This window comes from Prionailurus bengalensis, chromosome D1, assembly GCF_016509475.1.
Source record: "Prionailurus bengalensis isolate Pbe53 chromosome D1, Fcat_Pben_1.1_paternal_pri, whole genome shotgun sequence".
Taxonomy (NCBI): Eukaryota; Metazoa; Chordata; class Mammalia; order Carnivora; family Felidae; genus Prionailurus; species Prionailurus bengalensis.
In genome coordinates this window covers 105,995,442-106,018,300 of record NC_057346.1, presented here as the reverse complement: position 1 = coordinate 106,018,300, position 22,859 = coordinate 105,995,442, and the positions used below count along the sequence as shown (strand labels likewise).

Below are 22,859 nucleotides of genomic sequence, written 5' to 3'. Positions count from 1 at the left end.
CCTAAACGCGGTCGGACTGTCTGGAACGTGCAGGTTATTAGGCAGCGCTGCAAGCACAGAGCGCCATATTTTCCCGGAATGGCTGAGGGGACGGCGACGGGGACTGTCTGCCACTCCTTCACCCGCCCAGTTGCCACCGCGGGGGACATTCTGTTTCTGCTCTAAGCGCAGTACCCGCACCAGCCGCCAGGAGGCAGTTCGGCGGGCCCCACTTGAGGGAATGGGATATGGCATTTACCTTACCGGGGAGGCTTTTTTTTTTTTTTTTTTTTTTTTTGGTCATGAGTCGGACTGCTAACTGGGTCCTCAGTATCTGAGGACCTCACTGGGGAAAGGGAGCTCTTGAAGTAGCCTGGTCGCTTCCGTGGCTTCAGCTCATGGCTGATCGGGGAGCGATTGGCAGAGGAAAGTGGAATCACTATGCTGCAGTCCTGGAAACAGCTCCGGTTCTTTGGATCCTGCTCGTTAGGGGCAATGCAAAGGGCAGCCTGGAGGAGGGAGCTGTCAAAGGACAGAAACGGGTTTCAGCACCAAGGACAGGAGTGCTGCGACCCGCCCCTGCTTCAGCACCGTGGACAGATCCCAGGGCGGCGCACTCAGTGGCTCCTTCCTAATATTTGTGGTGCAAATGATAGCCCAGAATATGGCAGAATGGCACCTCCCAGAGGGAATCTCAGTCACCCTATGTTCTAACGAGGAGACTTAGGACCAGAGAGTTGAGTTAGTTGCCTAAGGCCACACACCCACAGCGATACAGTGGGTGGCAGAACTGGATTCAGAGCCCCAATGGTCTCTCTCCAACCATTTCTCCCCACCTGGATTTCCACTAGATCTCTCCCTCCTTCCTAAACATCCCCGGGAGCAGCTTCACATTCGGTTCTATCCTCAAGAACCCTTGAGCTGGCAACTATTAAGTGTGCCCTTTCCCCCACCAAAACCCCAATCAAGAATCTGAATCCCAGGATGGAAGATTCCTAGCCCCTGAGGTTTTCATGGCTCCCAGCATCAGGTGGAAGGGTGTCGGGGCAGGACAGGTGCCCTGGCCTGTAAGGAAGGATGAGACTTGGGGAGCTGGAGTTGAGTCATCAGTGAGAGGAACTCTTAAGTGCTCTGAGATCCTCAAATAAAATAGAGCGCACCATTCCAACCTCAGCTTCTTTGCAGCCGTGTATTATTAATAACAATAAGATGCTGACTTAGGCCAAGGCACAACAATGCATTATTCATAGGAGTAACTAGTGGTCAGGGCCTGCACTTAATCATCACACGTCCCTGATCCTGCCCCTGCTCCACACTCCTGGTGGAGAAGCCCTCCACCTGAGCTCCTCCTTTGTTGGGCTCCTGCTACACTGATGGACATGATCATTTTCATGGCTGCCCAGGTGGCTCTTCGGCTTTGGGATCAGGGTGGGTGGGGAGGGTGACTGATTCTAGGCTAACTCAGAGCTGGCACCTGGTCATGTTCATCCTGAATGGCTTTGACCCTGATGACTTCCAGACTCAGCAGCTCTCTGGAGTCTGCAGATGGTCTTTCTCCCCCTCCCCATCTTTTGAGGCTGAAGACTGAAGCCAGGTACACCAGGCTTCCGTAAGCCAGGAATTGTGGGAGGTGGGGGTGACTGAGGGGAGGGGTCACCAGGCAGAGGATACCCCATCACCACTAAATATGGCAAGAGATGTGACCCCCTAGGTAAACTCTGGAGCACTTTGTAAACTCTTCTGCACTGAAGAAATGGGAGACATTATTACCAAAGCCATGTTGTCTGCTGGAAGAGAGAACCAAGGTAGAGAAGGCATAGAGAATGCATGGATGAGGCCTTTGTAGCTCACCAGGCCCTGCTCCCTTGATGAGGAGTCAAAGTGCTTGTGGATCCTGACATGTCCCCGTCCAATTTCTTGCTGGAATGGCTCCTGGCCCATCCGGACAATCCTTCATTCGCTGTTTACTCACTTGGCATCTCCTCTGAATTCTAAACCGTCTGCATCCAGCCGGCCTCTGCGGCCCCTGCCAGCGCTCTCTCCCTAGCTCACTCACGCATTATCTGTTTTTATTACAGTCAAGGTTGAGGAGGCTTGCTCGTGCTAAGCCCCTATTTTCAGCTACTTGTAACTTTCCAAAACAATTCCCCTTGGGCCTCCTCTTTCACCAGCCTTGCTCTGGCCCCAGGTGAAGCCTGAGGGGTTGTGGGCGTCTCCTTGGATTTCTGAAGGACGCTCAGGGAGACTGTCCGGAGGGCATGGGGGTAGGGTGGAGGACCAGCTTTCCTGGGAAATGAATGCCAGACTCTCTTTCTCCTCCTTTTTCTTTCTTCCTTCTACCTACCCATCTTGTTTTCTTTTTCCCAAGGTGGGTAGCCTGGAGGGGGAGCTTTAGAGTAGAGAGAGGGCAGAAAATTTGGCATGACAGGCAGCCCGGAGCCTGGCAGTTTAAGGTTCAGAATTTTGCTCACTGGTTTTCTGTTGCTTTCTGCCCAACTCTGCCTTCTTCTGACTTTGTGTGTGTGTGTGTGTGTGTGTGTGTGTGTGTGTCTGTGTGTCTGTGTGTCTGTGTGTTGGGTCAGGAGGAGGAAAGGAAGGTGGGAAAGGTACTGAAAATGTCCCCCCTTCCCGTGCCCAAATGTCCCTAGGGATGGCAGGCTCTGCACTTGTAAATGCCCCCCCTCACCTCCCCCCATCTCTATCTGCTCAGTAGGCACGTGGAAGGGTGCTTCCTTTGAAAACCTGTGACTCCAGTTTTCACTGCTTTCCACCTCTAACGTCATCACGCAGCCACCAAAGGATAGGAGGGAGGCGCCGGGGCATGATGTGTCGGAAGTAGTGCAGAATCAGGTGGGAGGAGGCAGGATTAGGATAGGAAGGCGCTGGCAGATGTAGCCCCAACCACCCCCAACATCACTCGGCTTTATCTCGGGAATAGTGGTTGTGCCCTAGGCAGTATCAGAGACCCGGGCCGGGCCGGCCGGGCCGGGTGCGTCCTGGGCTACCCCACCCTTCTCTGTTTCCTGCCCATCTGTGTCTAACCCCAGGGGCCCACCCCCCAGACTGTTTGGGGACGTTTAGGGGGACTGAACCTCTCTCTAATGAGGGTGCTTTACTAAGGCTGCGGGCTGGGCCAATGGAGGGAAAAAGGGTCCCCGGGAAGGGTGTGTGTGAAGTGAGTCTCTGAAGCACCAGGAGGAGTAACTCAGGCAGGGCTCTCTTTGGTAAAACTCTGGGGGGAAATTCCTCTCCCTGACCGCTTTTTTATTTTGTGTTCACTCAGTTTCTTTCTTCTCTTGGCTCTGTCCTCAGAGTGACTAGGTTCAAGGCTCAGCTCCCCTCGGGTGGAACAAGAGAGAGAACGAGCTGTAGGGTTTGAGGTTTACAGACTCTAGGTGCATCCCTGGCTTTACCTCTCTGCTGCTCTGTACCCTTGGGCAAGTATTTAACCCTTCTGAGCCTCAGTTTCTCTCTTTGTGAGGCGAGCATGAGAGTATTTACCTCCAGAGGGGTCCTAAAGACTGTAAACATGATTCAGTGTGGAGCACACATCGGTGCTGGGATGAAAGGTATTTGGTCAGGAGAGCAAGGGCCTGGGATCTGGGGATCCCCAAAGAGGGAAGCAGTCTAGGTTGGGAGGGTGTGGGGACAATGCTGGAAGGCCTGGATATGGAGAGTGTGCGTGTCACCAGCCGAGAATGCAAGAGCAAGCAAAGTGTGGGGGAAAGAGTCTATGTGCACAGATTTCAGCATGTCCAGCAGCTTCCCTGTGTCATATCCTGGGCTGAGGGCTGTGGGAGACCCCAGGCGATGGGGAGACACGATCTTACCCCATTGGCTCCAACCCCCAAGGAAAGAGCATCGGACAGAAGATCAGTTAATTCAAGCTTGGAAAATGACGAGACTGCTGTGAATCCCTGGCCATAAGGAAGGGCTTCCCGGAAGAGGCTGGCTTACCTGGGGCCTTGAATAACTTCATGCATCTGTTTGTCACTTACTTACCCAGCCTCTCCCAGGTACCAAACCTCGGGCTACAGAGATGAGTGGTGGGGGTGGGGGTGGGGGGTCTCAGCCCTCCAGGTGTTCCCAGTTGGGGGTGGGGGTGGGGTGGAGACCAAGTGCTAATTATTAACCCACAATGATGAATTGTCATAGTTACAGGGGAGGCAGAAAGGCATGTGGGAGGGAACGAAGACCATCTTGGTCTAGGGATACTAATGGTAGAAGATGGAAGGAAGGTATTCTAGGCAGAGCAAAGAGCTCGTGCCACAAAGCCTCAAGAGTGAAAGAGGTTAGCCTTCTGGAAGGAAGCAGAAAAGTTAGGTGTGGCTAGGTCACGCTGTAGCCCCTTGTGGGAGGCTGTCACACCCTTGCGCTCAGAGGGCAGTCTCTGCAGCTGCGGTAAAGGGCAGGCTCACTTTGCCTTAGTTCTCCATACCTGTTTCTTCCTCTGTGACATGGGGCCAACAATGGTACCAGGTTGTGGAGATGACGTGGGATGGCATGTGTAAGCTTCCTGTCTGCCACAAAAGGTGCATGCCCAATTCACGTGAGCTGTTATTTTATGTCGACAGGACCCCAGCATGAGAAGGCAGGGTCTGTTCTCATCGCTTGAAGGTGAACCTCTGAGGTCCCAAAATGGGCTTTACCTGGGGTCACCAGCCAGGGGCAAAGGTGTGACTTGAATCCAGGTCATCTGCCTCCAGGTCTATTCCCTGTCCTGCTGCTCTGCCTCAGGACAGACGCGGGGGGATGGCTCGGTCAGTGAAGCCTCCGACTTCAGCTCAGGTCACGATCTCATGGTCCATGAACTGGAGCCCTGTGTTGGGCTCTGTGCTGACAGCTCGGAGCCTGGAGCCTGCTTCAGATTCTGTGTCTCTCCCTCTGTCTGCCCCTCCCCTGCTCACGCTCTGTCTCTCTCTCTCTCTCTCAAAAATAAACATTAAAAAAAAATTTTTAAAAACAAAAGGACAGACAGAATTTGAGTAGACGAATAATGGGCAGGGGAGAGAATCGCAGGCCAGAGGAAGTGCGTGAACACCTAGGCCACATGATGGCAGAGTGGGCTGGACATCTGCTTGTGGCCAGGCCATCGGTGTGTGTGAGCGTGAGCACAGGTGTCCATGCAAGGGGTGAGTCTCCACGGCTAGTGCATGTGTGTGTATTTGTGTGTACATGGGTATCCGTGCACAGGTGTGTATTTTTGCACGTGTGTGAATGAGCACGGGTATCTGTGCAAGGGGTGAGTCTCTGTGGCTTCTGTGTGTGTGCGTGTGTGTGTGCACGCGCGCGCACCTGCATGCACATGTGTGGGGTGTGGGCTGCACGGCTGTCTGTGTCAAGAGTGTCTCTGAGGCGTGTGCATGTGTGTGTACGAGCTGTGGGTGTCCATGTCTGTGACCTGTGTGTGTGTGTACCTCCTCCCCCTCTGGGTCCCCTCCTGTTCTCCCCACCCCCCGGGCAGCTGGTGAGCGTGCCCTCAGAAGTCCATTCCCTCTCCGGCAGCTCCCCAGGGCATCCCAGCAGCCAGCAGTCCTGTTTGATTCTGTTCATCCATAAATTATGGCTTACTGAGGAGATGAGAAGGAGTTGGGAGTGGGGGCAGAGCTCTGGCAAGAGACGGGCTCAGGTCTGCAGTTCATACCTGAAACCCAGCCTGGCTCCCAGCTGTTGCCCCCCCCACCCCCCACTGGCCTCCGCCCTCCCCCTTCCTGCCATAGGGATTCACTGATGCTCTTGGTCGTGGTCGAGCCCTGGGGCAGGGATTGGGGTGCCCAGAATTGAGTAAGACGTGACCCCTGGCCTCTGCTGTCCCGTGGGGAAAAACTAGATGTGTATCTACTTCAGTATTTTATTCAACACTCGTTGAGCGCCAGCTCCGTGGCCCAGACGTCTGTAATATAGGGCCGACGTGGTAATGCTATGATAATAGCTAGCATTTATTGCCTACTTATTTTGTGTCCGGCACTGTGCTAAGCGCATCATGTGTGCTAATTCCTTTAAACCTCACAATTGTCCTATGAGGCCCGTACTGTTATTAGCCCCCATTTACAGATGGGGAAACAAAGGCACGCAAAGTTTAGGTCACACATCGCGGAAGAATAAGAGCCAGGAGTTGAACCCAGAGAGTCTGGCTCCAGAGCGCTGGCGCTTAATCACTGCACCCGAAAAGAAGGGCGCAGGCGCAGGGTGATGGCAGCTCAGAGGCAGGAGAAATTAATTCCCACTGGGGATATTATGGAAGGCTTCCTGGAAGAGGTGCTTTTCATCTGGGTATAGAAAAAGCAGGAACTGTCAGGCAAAGGTGGCATGGAGGAAGAATGAAGGAGGTCCTGGTGTGTGTGTGTGTGTGTGTGTGTGTGTGTGTGTGTAAAAGAGAGAGGCTCAAACTCTGTCCTGCAGTCTCTCCCATCTCTTCCTTCCCATCTTGTGTGGGTGACGAGCGGGATACCATGCAAGCACTGAACATTTGACAATATTTACTGAGTACTTCCCATATGTCAGCCTGTCACAGAATATCCGGAATGAGCAGAGCAGATACAGCCCTTGCCTTTGTGGACCCTGTAGTCCGGGACAGAGTGGGTGCTTAATAAATGGTAGCCTCTGTAATTATTATTCTTAGAGGCCTGAGGTTCTTACTCACCCATTCTTTGAACAAGCATTTGCCAAGCACCTGCTGTAGGCCCAGCTCCCTCCTTGATTCTGGGAAGACAGTAGCGAACAGAGAGCAAGCCCTACCCTCAAGGAGCTGACATTCTAGAGGGGAAGACCACGCATGAGCGTCTCGTCCACGCTCAGAGGCGGGCTGCCTTCTCGAGCACACAGGCTTTACCCTGAGAGCTCCTTGGCTGGTGGCGTGGCCAGGAACACAGGCCCCATCCACAGGACCCTGCCGGATCATCTTTAGTTCTGAGCTCTAGTCAGCTGACGTGCCCGCCACAGGCCTGGGCAGAGAGGCAGCAACAAACCTGAGCTTACACCTCACTCCCAAGACACCTCGGGGATCGGACCCGGGAAGCCTGGCTCACCCTGCCGCCCGGGCCTCCTGATGTCATCTGTCTGCCCTTGTCTGTGTCTCAGCCCCGGGACCCAGGATGTCTCCTGTGTCCAAGGGTAGGTTGTGGAACCCGGCCCTGTCAAAGGCTGACGAGGGCTGCAATATTTTCTTTCCCCAAATGTTAATATGCTGACGCTAAGGGGACTTGAAACCATGTATGTCATCGGAGGAAGGGTTAGAAGGGCCAGAGCGGCTTTGCCTGGAGAAGACCGGAAGGGGACATGAGAGCTGTCGGCAAGGATTTGGTGGCCTGTCATGTGGCAGAGGGAGCCGGCTGGTTCCCAGCAGCTCTGGAGGGCAAGCTGGGGAACGAGGGGGGCCTGGGAGGGGGAGTTCTGGGGAGACAGATTCTGCTCAGCACGAGACACAGCAACCCTCCCTAACGATGCCTGTTGGTGGAGGGCCTGCCTCCTTCCTGTCACCCACAGGGCTGCCCAGAGGGTTTGCGCATTGCGGGGGGCCAGACTCCATGATGGCAGAGGCCCCTTCCAGCCCCCAACAGAGTAGCTCCATGCTGTGGGAATGGGTTCGCTCCGGCTGGCAGGCAAGAACCCACGCCAGCACCCCTTGATGGCAATGTCACTTGCTGGCTGAGGACACCATGTCACTTTCGGTCACAGCATCAATGCAATTTGCAGTGACACACATTTGTTCCACCCTGGCTCCGAGGGCTCTCTGGGGGAAGCTGGGGGCCTGGGCGGGGGAGGGGTCAGACTCGTTGCCTGTAAGATGACAGCATCCACCCTGTGCTGTCGAGGATCCTAGGCTCCCCGATCTAGGGGGGTCAGCTCTTCCTTAGCAACCCATCTCTTTCTTCAAATGGAACTTTCTACAAAAACCAAGATGTGAACCAGGGAGATGGTGCTGCCTTGTTGAAGAGGGCTTGAGAGACCATGGCCTCGTCGGCTCAGCATCCGCTTCCGTAGCCCCAGAGAAATTCCTGGGAACCCTAAGAGTTCCAAGGGGCACCCAAAGCAAAGAGGGTAGCCTTTGAACTGGGCTGCCCGGGTTTGAATCCTGGGTCCCCGACCTGCTACCAGAATGACCTCGGACAAGGTTCTTGACCCTCTTGTGTCTCAGTTTCCCCATCTGCAAAATGGGGACAACCGTAATGTTTTACTAAAGTTGTTTGAAGGGCTGAGCTGTTACCCCGCAGGGAGCACCTAGGACACCTGTGTCGTCATCAGAGGAAGGGGCAGCTCTTTCACAGATGAAGGCATTGACATCCGAGAGGTTGATCGCCTTGCTCATGGCCACATCTGGCTAGTGGCCAGAACGGCCTCAGACTCGTTTTCCTAGACTCCAAGCCCAGTGCTCCTTCTGGATGCCCCCAGAATGCTAATTGTTTAAGATGGGCCCTCCCTGGGTCTCTGGGGACTGTTCCAAGTGTGTGCCCCCTGGCTTCTGGGATTGATAGGCTTTGTCCTCAGGCGCCCTCTTCCTACAGCAGGGGTCGAGAAACAGTTTTGAGACAGCCCTTTTTTGGCAGAGAGAGGAGGTAGGCGCCTTTGAGAATTGCCCCACGGCCAAGATGTATGGAGGGGGGGCGGGGTGCATGAAGAGCGTGTTAGAGCCGAGGAGCCCAGCTGGAACGGGCCTCCTACCACAGCACCACAGCTGCCACAGCAAGAGCTTGCTAACACCCCCTCTGATCCTGCTCAAAAACCTTCCATGGCTCCCATGGCCTGCGAAACACAGCAGGCCCCTCAGCCTGACAGACAAGCCCCTTCCCCATCAAGGCCCCACTGACCTAGTCCAGTTCCTCATACAACGTGCTTGACTCCTCTTTATCCCTTCTCCCCTTGGCTCTTGCTGCCTCCTATGCCTGGAATATCCTACCTCACCTCACAGCCATCCGCCAGACCACACCGAATACCCCTTCTCGCGGAAGCCTCCCCGGATAGCTCCCTAGTCCAGCGGTCACTTCCTCATTTGTGCTCCCAGAGCCCTCTGTTTACACCGGAGAGAAAACAAACACCATCAACCTTAATAATAATACCTATCTGTTGAGTGCTAACACTAACCCCACGGGTGGGCACCATTTGATCTTTACTTGAAGACACTGAGTGTTTAAGACCCTTGTCCAAGGCCACTCAGCTATTAAGAGGCAGAAGCTTCACTCACACTTGGGTCTTTTCTTGGGTACTTTGGAGTCTGGAGCCCCAGGCTGTCTGTTCTGCCACTCACTGGTTCTGGGGCACCTGACATGCTAAGAAATAATTAGCTGAATTCTTTTTTTTTTTTTTTAAGTTTATTTATTTTGAGAGGGGTGGGGAAGGGTAGAGAGAGAGAGAGAGAGGGAGAAACCCAAGCAGGCTCTGCACTGTCAGCACAGAGCCCGATTCAGGGCTGGAACTCATGATCTGTGAGATCATGACCTGAGCCAAAACCAAGAGTCTGATGCTCAACTGATTGAGCCACCCAGGCGCCCCGCCCCTCATGATAGATTCTTAATGGATAGTGGCTGAAGAACGCTCCGTCCAAGAATGGAATTTATTTTATTTAAAAGCGAGTTCAGGGGCACCTGGGTGGCTCAGTCAGTTGAGTGTCCGACTCCGGCTCAGGTCATGATCTCGCAGTTTGTGAGTTGGAGCCCTGCGTTGGGCTCTGTGCTGACAGCTCGGAGCCTGGAGCCTGCTTTGGGTCTCCCTCTCTCTGCCCCTTCCCCGCTCATGCTCTGTCTCTCTCTGTCTCTCAAAGATGAATAAACGTTAAAAAAAAATTTTTTTTCAATAAAAATAAAAGCAAGTTCAGCAGAGGAAGGTATAAGGTCACCTGCTTTCCCAGACCCTTCCAGCAGGGGAGGAAAAGTTCCTATGGAGCTGGGGAAAGCACAGGCCCCTTTCCTGGGACTTTGGTGGCAAGACCTATGGTTACTATGGCTGCCACTGTCCCCACTTGTCTTGCCCCCCTTCCCTCAGAAGCCTGGAGGTTAAAGACGGAGGCCTGCCATTTGGCCTGAGAACTTTGGCAGATGTGACCCCTCCAGTCTGGCGGAGCTGTGGTCCTCCACCCCGGGCTGGGAAGGGCAGGACCAGTTCCTTGGTGCCTGCTGGTTGTCCAGGTCAGAGCTCCTGGGTACTGTGTGCCCTGAGGTTGACAGTGAACTGGGTGCAGGGACTTCCTGGGGGCCGAGCCTGTGGACCCCCGGACAGGAGGAAGCTTAGTTGGCCTGGCAGGTGGACAGGTGGGGACCAGATCAAGGTGGCCTTTTCCCACAGCTGGGAGGTTCAGGAAGTTGAGAAGGGAGAGTCAGGGCCCAAGCAGGATTCTAGGGAGACCAAGTGCTAAACTGGCTGCCTAGAGCACTAGAGTGGTGGCAGGAGGGAGCCCCGAGGCCCCTGAGAGCCGGGAGAACCGCTGGGCCCTTCCCCACGAGGCCCCACAGCCAAGCAAGAGAGACTGGGAGCCCAGAAGTTAAAACCGCAGGAAGCAGGACCAGACAGATACCGTCAACTCTTAATTACCACCATCGTTGGCACCGAAAAGCCCACGCAGGCTCCTCTGTAAATAAACAGTGTCTACTTGTCTTTAGGACGCATCCTAGTGCACACATATTTACAGTGCACGTGTGATCTATGCTGCTCTCTTTCGACTCACTCCCCCACATGAGAATTTCTGGTGAAATTTTGCTTTCCTTGCATTTGGTTTGGGCTCGTGTTTGCAACCACCTGGGAGAAGGCAGGGAGGAGGTTTAATCCACATTTCCACAGGAGAAAACTCAGTGGTTATGCGACTCGTCCAAAGCCACAGCTAGCAAGTGGTGGGATTTGCACAGAAACCTGGGATCTTCCTCCCAGGGCAGGTGTATCACCATTGCCACTCCTGAAGTATGAGACCCCGGAGCTCTTGGAATGGAAGCTGCTGGGTGGCCCCTGTGAGCATTTAAGACAGGAGCCAGTCTCAGGTGGGACTGGAACCTACAGGGTGGGACCTGAGGCTGAGGCTTGGTCAATGTGTACAGAGGCCACTTGGGTGGGCTTCCAGCCCAAGGAAAGCTGAGCTAAAGGGAGTGAGGGCTGGTCTGAGAGTTCCAGAAATTCCCTCTTTGACTACACATGTCGCTGTTGAGTTTGGGCCAGATACTTCTGAGGGTCCGTTGGTGCCCGTGGGGCAGGTGGCCTGAGAGAGACTGTAGGAACTAGTCATCGTCCTTTGGGCAAAGTCGGCTGGCATTGTGGCTCAGTGTTGGAGGGGATGGAAGTGTGCTGGGCAGGAAGGTTGTGCAGAGGCAGTGGCTTTTTTAGGGGGGTTGGAAGTGTCCACTGAGGCCTGGCTGGGCTGGGGGACACACTTGGCCTCTCCCTTTGAGATGTCAAGTTTGGGGGATGGTGTGGATCCTCTGGACTCAGCAGAGCCCATGCAGGGAGGGCCTGGGAGGAACTTCAACCTGCACAATTCCCCCATTTTACAGATGAGGAAACTGAGGCACAGAGAAAAGAAGGAACTTCCTAAGGTCAGCCAGCAAGATCTCGCTGGGAATAGAACTTGAGACTCAGAACTCCCAGTGGGGGGCCAAATGGAAGGACCGGGTGACTGTTCTGGGGGGCCCTGAGCCAAGGGAGCGTGGCTGGCCCTGGCCAATGAGGGTCTGACCTGTGTGTGTCCTCCCCAGGGGCGCCCACCCGCGATGTCCTGCTGGTCTCTGCCATCATCACCGTCAGCCTTAGCGTCACTGTCGTCCTCTGCGGCCTCTGCCACTGGTGTCAGCGCAAACTGGTGAGGCTCCTCAGGGCCCGGGGGTTGGGGCCTGGCCCTGCACCCCACCCCCCACAACTACTGGCTCGTGAACCCGCCCAAGGGTGCGCGCAGATGATCCACTTGCCCACGTCGTCAGGCACGTTTCCGCAGAATTTCACACGCATGCACGCACTGCGTTTGCCTGGATGTTGGCCCCATCTGTCTGGGTGTACACCCAGAACCACACACCTAGGGACACGTTTGTGGACAGACGTGGGTCTCAGGCGTTCCACACGCTCGCGACTACACGCACACACGCCCCACCTGCGGCATAAAGAACCTTACGCTTCCTCGCAGACGCTGACGGAGAATCTAGGCTCCCTCCAACCCCAGCGCCTCCCGCCCCACTCCCCGCCGCCCACTGCCCCACCTCCCCAGGGCTGGGCGTGGCCGAGCCCTGTCTCCTGGCCAATGAGGAGGCGCTTCCCGCCCCGCCCCACCCCCAGCTCCCGCACATCCATCCTGGTTCTTGGGGTTTGTACAAGCACAAACGGCTTCTTTTCATTTTTAACGAGGGCTGGGGAATTAACGAGCAGGATTAGGCCATCAATAAGTAACGAGACCATCAGGAGGGACATTCATCACCCGAAGGCCCCGGGAGGGGGAGCCGGGCTGAGCCGTCTACCCGCCTGCAGCCACCAGTTCCCCAGAAGTGGCTGCAAGGCTAGACCCCCCCTCACCACCACCCCGCTTCCCCTCCTCCTCCCCTACCCCAGTCCTGCTGTCCCAACCCAGAAGTGCAGTGGGGACTTTGGGGGGGTGCGGTGGGGCACTCCTAAAGGTGGACCCAGAGGTGTCCCAGATGTGGGGACTTTCCTGGGCTTAGGTGAAGAAGGGTCCCTGGCAGGTACCTTTATTTCCTAGATTGTGCACGGTGGGAGTGGGGGCCAGGTGTCACTGTCTGGTCACAGAGGGGCCTTAAGGACGAGGCGAGGAGGGCTGTGGCCGTGGGCACTGTGTAGGTAGGGACTTCAAGCCCCAATCCTATGGAAGGAAAGGGGGCAGATACCTCTGGGAAGGACCCAAGAGGCCCATAACCCAGCAGGTCTCCTTCAGGAAAGGCACACTCAGGAACTGGGAACACGGCTCTCCATCCTGGGATATTCAGCTTCAGGTGGCTCCTTCCTCTGGGGAGGAGCCATGGAGAAGGCCCCCTTATGCCCCAAGTATGAGCGTATGTGTAACCTGGGCCCACTCCGGGTGTGGGAGCACAGGTATGTGGAGACAGGCTGGCTGCCTGCATTGTCCCTGGATCTCCCGTGTCTGCATCTGGGGAGGTGGAGGAGGGGGCTTGGCCACGTGCCTACATATGCGAGTGTCCTCAGAGGCCGTGGGAGTGGCTGAGCACGCACACACTGCAGCCCTGTGCGTCTTGTTGTGGGGCCTGTCGGCCTGTCGGGCTGTCCATCCGTCCGTATGTGTTTGAAGGCAGAGGAAAGTGTATGAGCAGGCCCTGCGGGTGACCTTGAGTGGGGGGCTTTGTGCTGAGTGCGTCGACTTTGAGGGTATTGGTGCAGTGTGTGTGTGTGTATGTCTGTGTTCACCTCTGCATGATGGGATGTGCTTCTCATCAGATCCCCACCGGAGTGAGCTGAAGCTTGCTTCATCCCCACTGTCCCGGCCTCTTGTGGTAAGTGCTGCAGTGTGTGTGTGTGTGTGTGTGTGTGTGTGTGCGCGCGCGCGCGCTGTGGTGAGAGCCTCACCCCCACCCCACTCACCTGGGGACCAGCATCCGAAGATGACAGCTTTTTGTAGCAGGTGGGGGGCTGTCAGTGCGGGAAGCCCCTCAGGCATCTTACAGCCCCAGCCCCTCCTCCCAGCCTCCAGCCAGGAACTTCTCCAGGGGTCCAAGCCACAATCTGTCTGTCCCTTTTGACTTTCTCCCCCGAGCTGCCCAGCCCCCAACCCTGCCACAACCCCTCCCCCGGCCCCCCACATCAGAGGGACCTGGGAGCTTTCTGCCTGGACTGTCTCTGTGCTTTATGGAAGGGGCTTTAAAACGCTCCCTGCACAGTTACTGGGCTCTCCTTGCCCGCCTGTCCCCCCAGCAGCAGTGATGTGATACCCTGACAGCCCAGATCCCATTTCCAAACATTAATAACTTCCTTAATCTCCAGCTGGCTTTTTCCAGATCAGCCTGGCCAACCCCCTCCCTGAGAAGCAGGCTGATGGTATTGGGTTCCTCTGGAGCCACCCAGTGTCTCCTGGACGCTGCCTGGGTTTCCTATCGTTGCCCCATTAACATCCCCCTGCCCCCCAAGTCAAGTCCTGCCCACGTTCCTGTCCCCCATAGTCCCACGGCTCCTGCTGCAGAGTGATCATTGCAGCCAGAGGGGAAAGTTCTCTGAGCTGTGGGAGAAAGAGGGGCAGGCCCTGGATGAACTGGGGACAGCCCACCCCAGCCAGGCCTGGCCTGGGGGAGGGGCAGCTGACTGAGGCAGGTTCTCCAGCCGAGGCCAGGGAGAGACAGGAGAGGGAGTGAGGGGTGGGGTTGGAGGGTCCTCCCTGGGCCACACTGCCTGAAGTGTGGGGGAATGCTGGGGATGGGGCTCTTCCCTGTGTCCTGCCCAGAGAAGGGCCCTTGGCCAGCATGGAACAACCCCAGGCCCTGATCTTCCCAGTCCAGACTGGGCATTGTTCGGGATTTGAACTTCTGGGTAATGATGGGACAGAGCAGAGCTGGAGCTGAGAGAGGGCAGCTTTTGTAGACTCAGAGGATCCAATACCTCTGCTTTTTTTAACTCTTAAAGTTTTGGCTCAGAGGCAACAGCTGGGGCTGAGTCCCCAGGGCAGGTGGGGCACTGCGGGGGTGGGGGTGGGGCGCTCCCGTGTGATCATTTTTTGAGAACCGCTGGGTACCAGCTTCCACACTGAGTACTAGAGACCAAACGGTCCCTGCCATTTTGGGCTGTGTTCCCCCGGGGTGGGAGCTAAAGTAAAGCCAGGAGAGAAGTAGTAATTTCTGCGATGAGAACCTGGAAGGATGAGGGACCCGGGGCTCATCTGGAGACAGCACACCTTTTCAGAAAGGAGGAAAAGGAGGTCAGAGGGGGCAAGGAGCTTCAACCGGGGTGATGTGGGGAAGGTGTGGCATTGCTGGGACCAGGACCCAGTCGCCCCTGAGACCTGGGGGTGCTGGAGATGGAATGAGGACCCACCCCCTTCCCTACACCATTCTGGGGGGTTCTGCTACCTCTGCCCAGCTCCCCAAATGGGCGGCTCCCGTGCCCTGTCAGGGGCTGCGGCTGGCAGGAGTGTCGGGGGAGCACGGGGAGCACCGTGGTGCGGCTTTCATTTTGCTTTAGGGCGGGCGGAGTCATCGAGTGTTGTGGCTGTGGTGTCGGTGCACATGTGGGATGTTGGGGAAATGTGTGTGCACGTGTCAGAGTGTGTGTGTGTGTGTGTGTGTGTGTGCTGCCACCCCACTGCCCGCATCGGCCCTGGGCCCGCCCCAGGCCCATGGCCCATTGGTGCACGTGAGGAAGCTTGGTGACAGTCAGGAATGTTAATGGTGCTGGGCACTGCATGAGCTAAATTTAGAAACCCAAACCGAGAAGGTGAATGGCACTCACCTTCCCGGCAGCAGGCCCAGTCCCCAGCTCAGCCATGGCCCTTCCTGGAGCCAGGGGACCCAGAGCGCCTGGACGGCCGGCCGTGCCCTTCCCCCCGGCTCAGGCAGGCGTGAGGAACTCTGGGGTGCTGGTCGGCTGCCCCAGCCTCAGAGCTGGGGGGCTGCCTTTCTTCCCAAAGCTGCCTTCCTATAAAGGAGAGCGCTCCAGCCCCACTCTGCCTTACTGCCTGAGGCAGGAGGACCCCAAGGAGCCCCCAGACAGTGCTGGGCACTGTCCTGGGCACGACTGGGCACGAGGCCCTCTCCCCGCCCCCGCCATTCACGTCACTGGCCACTGCCAACCTTGCCCTGCAGGATGCCACCCCCACCATCTGGGAGCGGTGACGTGGCCAGGCGCCTGAGAGCCGTCTGTCCGTGGCAGAGGGAGATGTGTTTCTGGGAGCCGGGCCAGAGCCCCAGGAGACAGGCAGACAGGAGGGGCCCCATCCCTGGGGGTCAGGGATGGGGTGTCAGTCAAGGAGCGGAGTCGGTCCTAGAGCCTTATGGGGCCAAGGAGTTACCAACCGGGGAGCAGGTACCGTGGTGACGCCTTCACACCTTGGCCTCAGATCTTGTTGCCACGGCCCCGGCCTGGGCCCAGCCCACTCCCCTACCCAGGCCCATTCTGGGGAGGCAGGGAGGGTGCAGTCCTGTCTCCCAGGAGTGACCCTGGTGCTGTCTCCACAGGGCAAACGCTACAAGAACTCCTTGGAGACCGTGGGCACGCCAGACTCAGGGCGTGGGCGCAGTGAGAAGAAGGCCATCAAGTAGGTGCCAGGCTTCGAGTTTGGGGTGGGAGCACCCAGGCAGCCCAAGTGGGAGGAGCCTCCCCCCTCCCCAGAGCTGGCCACATGCATTCAGTTTCCCCCTCACGCGTTGGGGCCATTCTCTCTCCCTGCCCCCCCCGCCGGCCCCCACACACTTCTAGCACCTCAGGGTGGCCCCAGGGCTCCACCCTTTCTGCCTGTGTCCCTCAGACCCTCACAGCGTTCCAAGGACCCCAGCCCCATCTTCCGGCTGCTCACTCCCAGCACTGTCTGCCTCTTCCCTCAACCCTGGTTGCTGGTTCCTCCACATCACACGCCATCCCCACCCCCCTCCTAGCTCCCCTGCATATCCGAACTCCTCCCGCAGCCCCTGGGCTGGGATCCCCTCTCCTGGGGTGCTCAGGCTCTCATTGAAGACCTCAGCAGTACCCTGAGGGTGACTTGGAAGGTGGGCAGACCTCAGTGCTGGGCCACTTGGGGAAGCAGAGCAATGGGGACTCTTCCCTTCTCTGTCACTCCTGGCCCCCAAGGCCTGTCTTGCTGCCTCTGAAGCACCCAGACTTCCCGCTCTGAGATCCCTCTTCAAGTAGGCAGGCTTGCCTTCCCCGGACTGCCTTGGCCAGGGTTGCTGGGACACACAAAGGGAAGCCCCCCGCCAACCTCCCCACCTGGCCAGAGGCTCGTAGCGGGAGGGTTCTCTCGAGAGCCTTCTCTGCTGAACGCAGGCCTTCACTGGGGGGGCTGTCAGGCTGAGGGAGGGCTGGGTGCCCCTCCATTCTAGCCTGGCGAGGGCCGAGCCTGCCAGCAAGGGGCTTGGCCTGAAGGAGAGCCGCCCCACCCTGCCTCCCTTTAACTCAGAGCCCCCACCAGCCCTGCCCCACACCTTCTCTCCTGCCCCCTTCCCACTGCCTAGTCTGTCCCCCTTCCTGTCCATCCTTCTCCCTTCTTCTCTTCCCACTCCCTTCTCCCTCTCCCCTGCTCCTGAGGGCTCCCTCCCTGTTCCTCCTCTGTTTTCATCTCTAGCTCTGACCCTGTTTGGGGCCTTCACAGAAGCTTCCGGTGGGTGTGTGTCTGGTGGTTGGGGGGGGGGGCGGGGGAGGTGGGCAAGTGGCAGGGTGGGTCTGCCGAGGTTGGGGGTGGGAGGAGGCTCAGGAGGAGGCCTCGGGGAGCCTTTGAAGCTGGGTCTGGTTGCGCACTCTCCAGTCTTCAAAGCCAAGAGCTAGCAGGTCTCAAGGGCTGTGGCAGAGCCCAGGCCCCAGGCTTTCCGAAGGCAGAGAGGGACCACATGGGGCCAGCCCAGCACCTCCGCCGCCTCCAGACCAGGCCCCTAACCCAGTTTGCAGCTGGGCCAGGGGGCCTGTCTCTGCCAGGTGACCGTAACCTGGGGTTGTATGTGTTCTGGATAGTCGTGGAAAGGGCCTGTGAGAGGAGACGGGATGCCCAGCAAGGAGGAGGGCAGACAGCAGGCTCCGCAGGCTGGGACAGCATCCATGAGTGCTCTGAGACCAAGTGGGGGCAGCAGTGGGTCCCCCACTTCTCTGTAGCCCTGCAGCCCCTGCCCCCTCCCACCCTGCTGAGCTGTCACAGCCTCTGCCTCAGAGGAACAAAAGCACCACCGGTTCATGTCTACATGCCCTTAGGTTCCTAGGCCTTTACCTCTTGCCAGGGCCCAAAGCCAGTACAGTGGCAGGAAGTAAGGCTCACCCACTGCACGATCTCCTCCTGGGCTTAGGACCTCTTCCAAAGGGATCTTTTGTCAAGGATCCCGGGAAGTTGCATTCTTCAGCAGTGCTTCCCAAACTGTGTTCCTCAAAGCACTCCGTCAATGATTAATAGTCACTCTATGAATCATTGAGGTTTCATGGGTTCCATGACCAACTAAGTTTGGGAAACACTGCACACTGTATCTCCCTCTTGGAGATACTGGTATTCATTGACACATTAAAGGCTCTGAGAAGTCCTGCAGTAGAGGAACCTGTGTTTCCCAAACTTTTAAAATTAAAGATCCTCTTTTCCAGTATCGCAACAGACAACATGAGGGACCCTGAAGCTCCTTGGAACAGAGGGTGGGAGACCAGCCTTGCAGTGATGACCCTGGTGGCTCTTTCTCTCCAGGACCTAGGATTGGATGGCCCTCGATTTTGGAGATCTGGAGGGGGCGGGGGAGGGAGGCCTTCCAACTGTTCCATCTCTGTTATGCTGGAGGAGGGGGACCAAAGGATGTCTCTGGCAGGGAAAGGGTCTTCTGCTGAGGGATCCTCCCCAGGGACGGGCCTCCCAGTGCTGAGGTCCTGTCCTGCCTCTCCCACCCTAGCCTCCACTGCCCTACTCACAAACTGGCTCAGGACTTTGGCTTTGAACCCCGTGTAGGCAGTCCTTGTGAGACATTTCCAGGGTGCATTCTGGACAGACATGTGCTGTCCACACCCCCCTTGGGCCGGAACCACCATCTCCTCTGGGCCTGTGGTGGCAGCTCAGCTTCTCTCCTTTGTTCCCAAGTCTAAGGCTGAGAACCAAGGTCAAGGTCAAGGTGAAACTCCAGCGGTTGGGGGGGGGAGAAGCAGGTCCCCCAAGAACAAGTTTGCTCCATCTCCAGGGGGTGTGCCTCCCCCACAGTGCCCTCCCCCGCCCCCAGCAGGGCCCTTGCCTTGGCCTTGAGCAATGGCACAGCCCCAACACAAGCCGGGCCCATGCCTCACAGCCCTCCCTGGGGCCCCTTCCCCTAGATGCACTTCTGAGGTCTCAGGCATGGCTCCCTTCCGGAATGTTCCTCTGGCCTGTTTCTTCTGCCTTTCCTCTCCCTGTGCTCCCAGGCCTGCTCCTCGGGGCCCCAGGAGCCTGACAGACAAGCTGATGGAGCCCCTTGTCCTTGGCTCCTGGGATCTCCAGGCTGTGCCTTCTGACGGCTGAGGTTTCTGCAGCCCGCCCCCAACGGAAGTCCCCACATTCTCTGTGCTTCCAGCATATCTGCTTCGTTGGTATGACTTGTCTCAGAGCAGGAGGGGGTGGGAAGACTGGGGCCGAGGGTCCCTTCCAGACTCCACCTTGGAAAGGGACAGGGGCACAGGGAGAGGCTGCCGTGGCTGGCAGGTCAGGTACGTGTCAAGGGCCCGAGGTCGAGCGTGCCCATCAGCCCCCACAGAGAAGGGCAGGCTCCCCGCCACCATGGGCCCCAAAACATTGGACCTGAAGGGCTCCTGCTGACTTTGGTCACACCCTCAGCAAGGTCAGGGGCCTGGAGGTGCTTCTCATTTCTGGGGGCGGAGGGGGCGACCCAACCACCACGTCTGCAGTGAGTGCAGAGTGCAGCTCCTTCACGGAAAGGCCGTGTCCTAGGAGGGGAGAGAGCAGAGGAGGCTGGGGGACCTCAGGCCAATGGGAGGAGGAGAAAGACGGGGCCGGGTGCCCGGCCTGCCCCAGGAGTGGCTCAGTGGAGGTGGATGGAAGAGGGGAGAACCTCAGGTCTCCCCTGGGAGAGCTGACAGCCCAGCGGTTACAGCCAGCCTTCTGGGTTTGGCAGGCAGGGAGGCCGAGGCCAGGTGGGGGGCGGGGAGGGGGGCCACCCAGCCAGTTGGCGGCAGGGTCTGATCTACCTTTCCGCTCTTTCCAGCCAGAAACCGGTACCCTCTCCTTCTCCCGCTGCCCTCGCCATCCCGCCCCAGGCCTGTCCCCCGCCCGCTCTCCTCCCCTCCTCTCTCAACATCTTTCTCTCTCCCACCAGCTTCCCGGGTGCGAGGCTCCAGTGGTGCCTGCCTGCAGCTCGCCTCCTTTCTGCGCGGCTTCTCCCGGCCCTCGAGTGTGTGCGCGTGTGCGGGCGCGTGCGTGTGTGTGCCGGCCGCCTCTCTTCCTCCCGCAGGAGCAGACCCTGGCCCCCTCCACTCTGTGCACCCGGCCCCCGGGGCCCCGGTCCCCCCTCTGCCCCCGCAGGACTTGCAGCTCTTGTTTCTTCTTGTATCTCCCTGTTTTCTCCCCTCTCTCTCTGCCCCTCCAGCGATCTAGACAGAGACTTTTGGAATAACAATGAGAGCACAGTGCAGCAGAAATGGAGCTCCTATCCTCCCAAGGAGTTTATTCTAAACATTTCACCCTACGCCCCTTATGGCGACCCACGACTGTCCCTCAAGTGAGTGACTTTACCTGGTTTGATCATATGTACCGAGTATCCGCGCACGCCCTCCTCCCCCTCCCGGCCCTCACCGCCCCTCCTGCTCCTCTCCCCGGACTTCCCCACCCACGCACCCATGGGCAGGCTGACCATGGAGACGAGCAACCCCTCCTGCCTCCCCTCGCCCGCCTGCCCCTCTCCCGTCCCCTCCCCCAGGGCCAGCCACGCAGAAGAGCCCCTCCGCAGCCCCCCACTCCGGGGCCCCCCACCCCACCCCTCTGTGCAGTCAGGATGGGGTTGCCCGTTCGGTCCCTCCCTCTCGGTGTGGCTCGCTTTCTCCTCCCCGCTGTGTGCTGCTGCCCTGGCTGCTCGGTGGTCGGTGGTCGGTGGTCGGTGGTCGGTGGTCGTGGTCGTGGTGGCGGTGGCGGTGATGGCGGTGATGGCGGTGACGGTGGTGGTGGTGATGAACTCTGACTAACACGGCTTTCTCTTTCTCCCTGCCTTGGGGCCTCCTGGCCTGGACAGCCCGCTCTTCCTCCGTCGTTAACCCTTCGTTGTCCTGTGGGATAGACTTGGAGGTGGCTGCCCTCCCCCCACCCCCGCCGCCCCTGCCCCAGGCGGTGGGGAGGGGCCCCCCCTCCGTTGTCGTGGTGCGTTGTTCTCCGACCCCCCGCCCGCCCGGTCCCCTCTCTCCTCTCTGCAGGCTCTGCTGTTAACCCATTTGCAGTGCTGATGTCTCTCTCTCTCTCTCTGTCTGTCTCTTGTCCGTCTGTCTCTCTCTCCTCCTCTCTCGCTGTCTCTCTCTTCCTTTTATCTGTCGTTGTTTTTCTTCCTCTTCCACCCCACCCCCCCCACCCCCACGTGTGGCCTGCCCTCTCTCCCCCACCGCCACCCCCGGTGCCCCTCTGGCCCGGCTGCCTCCTGCGTGCCTCCAGTGGCACCCTCCTGTCGGGCGCCAAAGTGGCCGCTGCGGCGGGGCTGGCGGTGGAGCGGGAAGGCCGGCTGGGGGAGAAGCCGGCACCGGCGCCGCCACCCGGAGAGGACGCCTTGAGAAGCGGCGGGGCCGCCCCCAGCGAGCCGGGCAGCGGCGGCAAGGCGGGGAGAGGCCGCTGGCGGACGGTGCAGAGCCACCTGGCCGCAGGGAAGCTCAACTTGTCCAAGTGAGTGATGGCCCCATGGCCGCCGGAGCCGTGAGCTCGGGCCTGCCCCCGTCCAGGGTGGACAGCGGGACCCCCTGGCACGCCCGCTGCTGCCCCCAGAGGTGCCGTCCTCGGCCCCTGGCTCATTCCATCCCTTCATGAGACGCCCGTCATCCTTGCCATCGGGCGCAACTAACAGCCACACGGTGTCGCATCTCGGCCTCCGGCTGCTGCCGCCCTCATCGGTCTCTTTCCTTGCCAGTGACCAAGTCATTCCATTTCCTGCCCCCACGGCAGCTTCATTTCAATCCTGGGGTCATCCCATCCTCTTTGACTGGCCGCCCCATCTCAGCCGTCAGTTCATCCCTCTGCGGGCCACCGCGGTTGCTCAGCCATCGGACCATCCCATCCCCCGGGGAGCTGGCCCACTCTCAGCCTGTGTATGCCGCTCACCTGCCACCGCGCCTTCCCTCTTGCAGCCAGCAGATGGCTCTAGACCCAGCGGCTGAGCCATTCCATTTTTGACCATCCGGCGCCTCCATCGGCTTGCCCCACTCTTGCTTGCACCATGACACCATCCGTCCTGCGAGGCCACCACGAGCAGCTGGGCCGTCGCTATCGGTTCATCCTCACCTCGGCCATCCCCACTGGCTGTCCCAGTCTTGGGCAGCGAGCCGTCCCACTGTCAGCGGTTGGGTTGTGTGTTCCTGGCGGTTGGGTTGCTGAGCCCCAGCGAGCTTCTCTTTTCTGACGAGGGTGGTCTGGACGTCGGACAGAGGGCCGTTTCCTTTTTAAGAGCTCTCTGAGCTTGCCGAACGAGACAGTGCCTCTCGTGGGCCATGGACATAGGGCTGCCCCCCCTCCCCCCCGTTCTCAGCAGAGGGTGGTCTCTCCTCCTCCACCATGGGGCAGCCTTATTCTCATCTGGCTGGTAGAACCTTCCATTTCCCCAGAGGAGCCCTTTCAGGCTCTAAATCCTTTGAACTGTGACCCTTCTCGTCCACTGGGACTCAGGTTCCCTTTTCGGCTGTTACAATTGCCTCCTTCCCAGCTAAAGGGAGCAGCCTCTCACTTAGAAGACCAGCAGCCCTGACCCTTCCGTAGCTGTGGGCTGTCCTGTTCCCTCCAATCAGGCTCCTCCTGGTTCTCTTCAGAAGGCCTGTGACTCCCGCCTTTGGGACCACTGACAGCCCCCGTGTTGAGACCATATTTGCTTGTCAGCCTGAGGGGACACAGGTGGATTTCTGCCCTGACGTGGAGCCTCGGGAAGGTCTCCGAGGGAGGCGGCCCCACACCCCCCCTCAGAGATCCAAGCCCAGCACCCCGCCCTCCCCAGCCTGCTCCGGCCACAGACTCCAGGCCGGCTGAAGCCTTCGTGCCATCCGCTGGCTCTGGGCCTGGAGGCACCAAGTTTAGCTTCCTGTGACTGAGAGGTTGTAAATTGGACTAATTTTGGATGTGA

At 58.4% G+C, this 22,859-nt stretch overlaps 1 protein-coding gene across 8 annotated transcripts in view; it reads left to right on the top strand.

Moving 5' to 3' along the window:
- SYT7 (synaptotagmin 7) overlaps positions 1–22,859 on the top strand; it is a 62,567-nt gene that overhangs the window by 13,392 nt on the left and 26,316 nt on the right. For 2 of the 8 annotated variants that reach the window (XM_043581337.1, XM_043581333.1), the window contains exons 2-5: positions 11,652–11,755; positions 16,074–16,153; positions 20,145–20,276; positions 21,194–21,418. In XM_043581337.1, coding sequence (XP_043437272.1) covers positions 11,652–11,755; positions 16,074–16,153; positions 20,145–20,276; positions 21,194–21,418 — 541 coding nt within the window. The remainder of the gene's footprint in view (positions 1–11,651; positions 11,756–16,073; positions 16,154–20,144; positions 20,277–21,193; positions 21,419–22,859) is intronic. The other 6 variants (XM_043581338.1, XM_043581334.1, XM_043581340.1 and 3 more) reach the window with 3 other exon arrangements.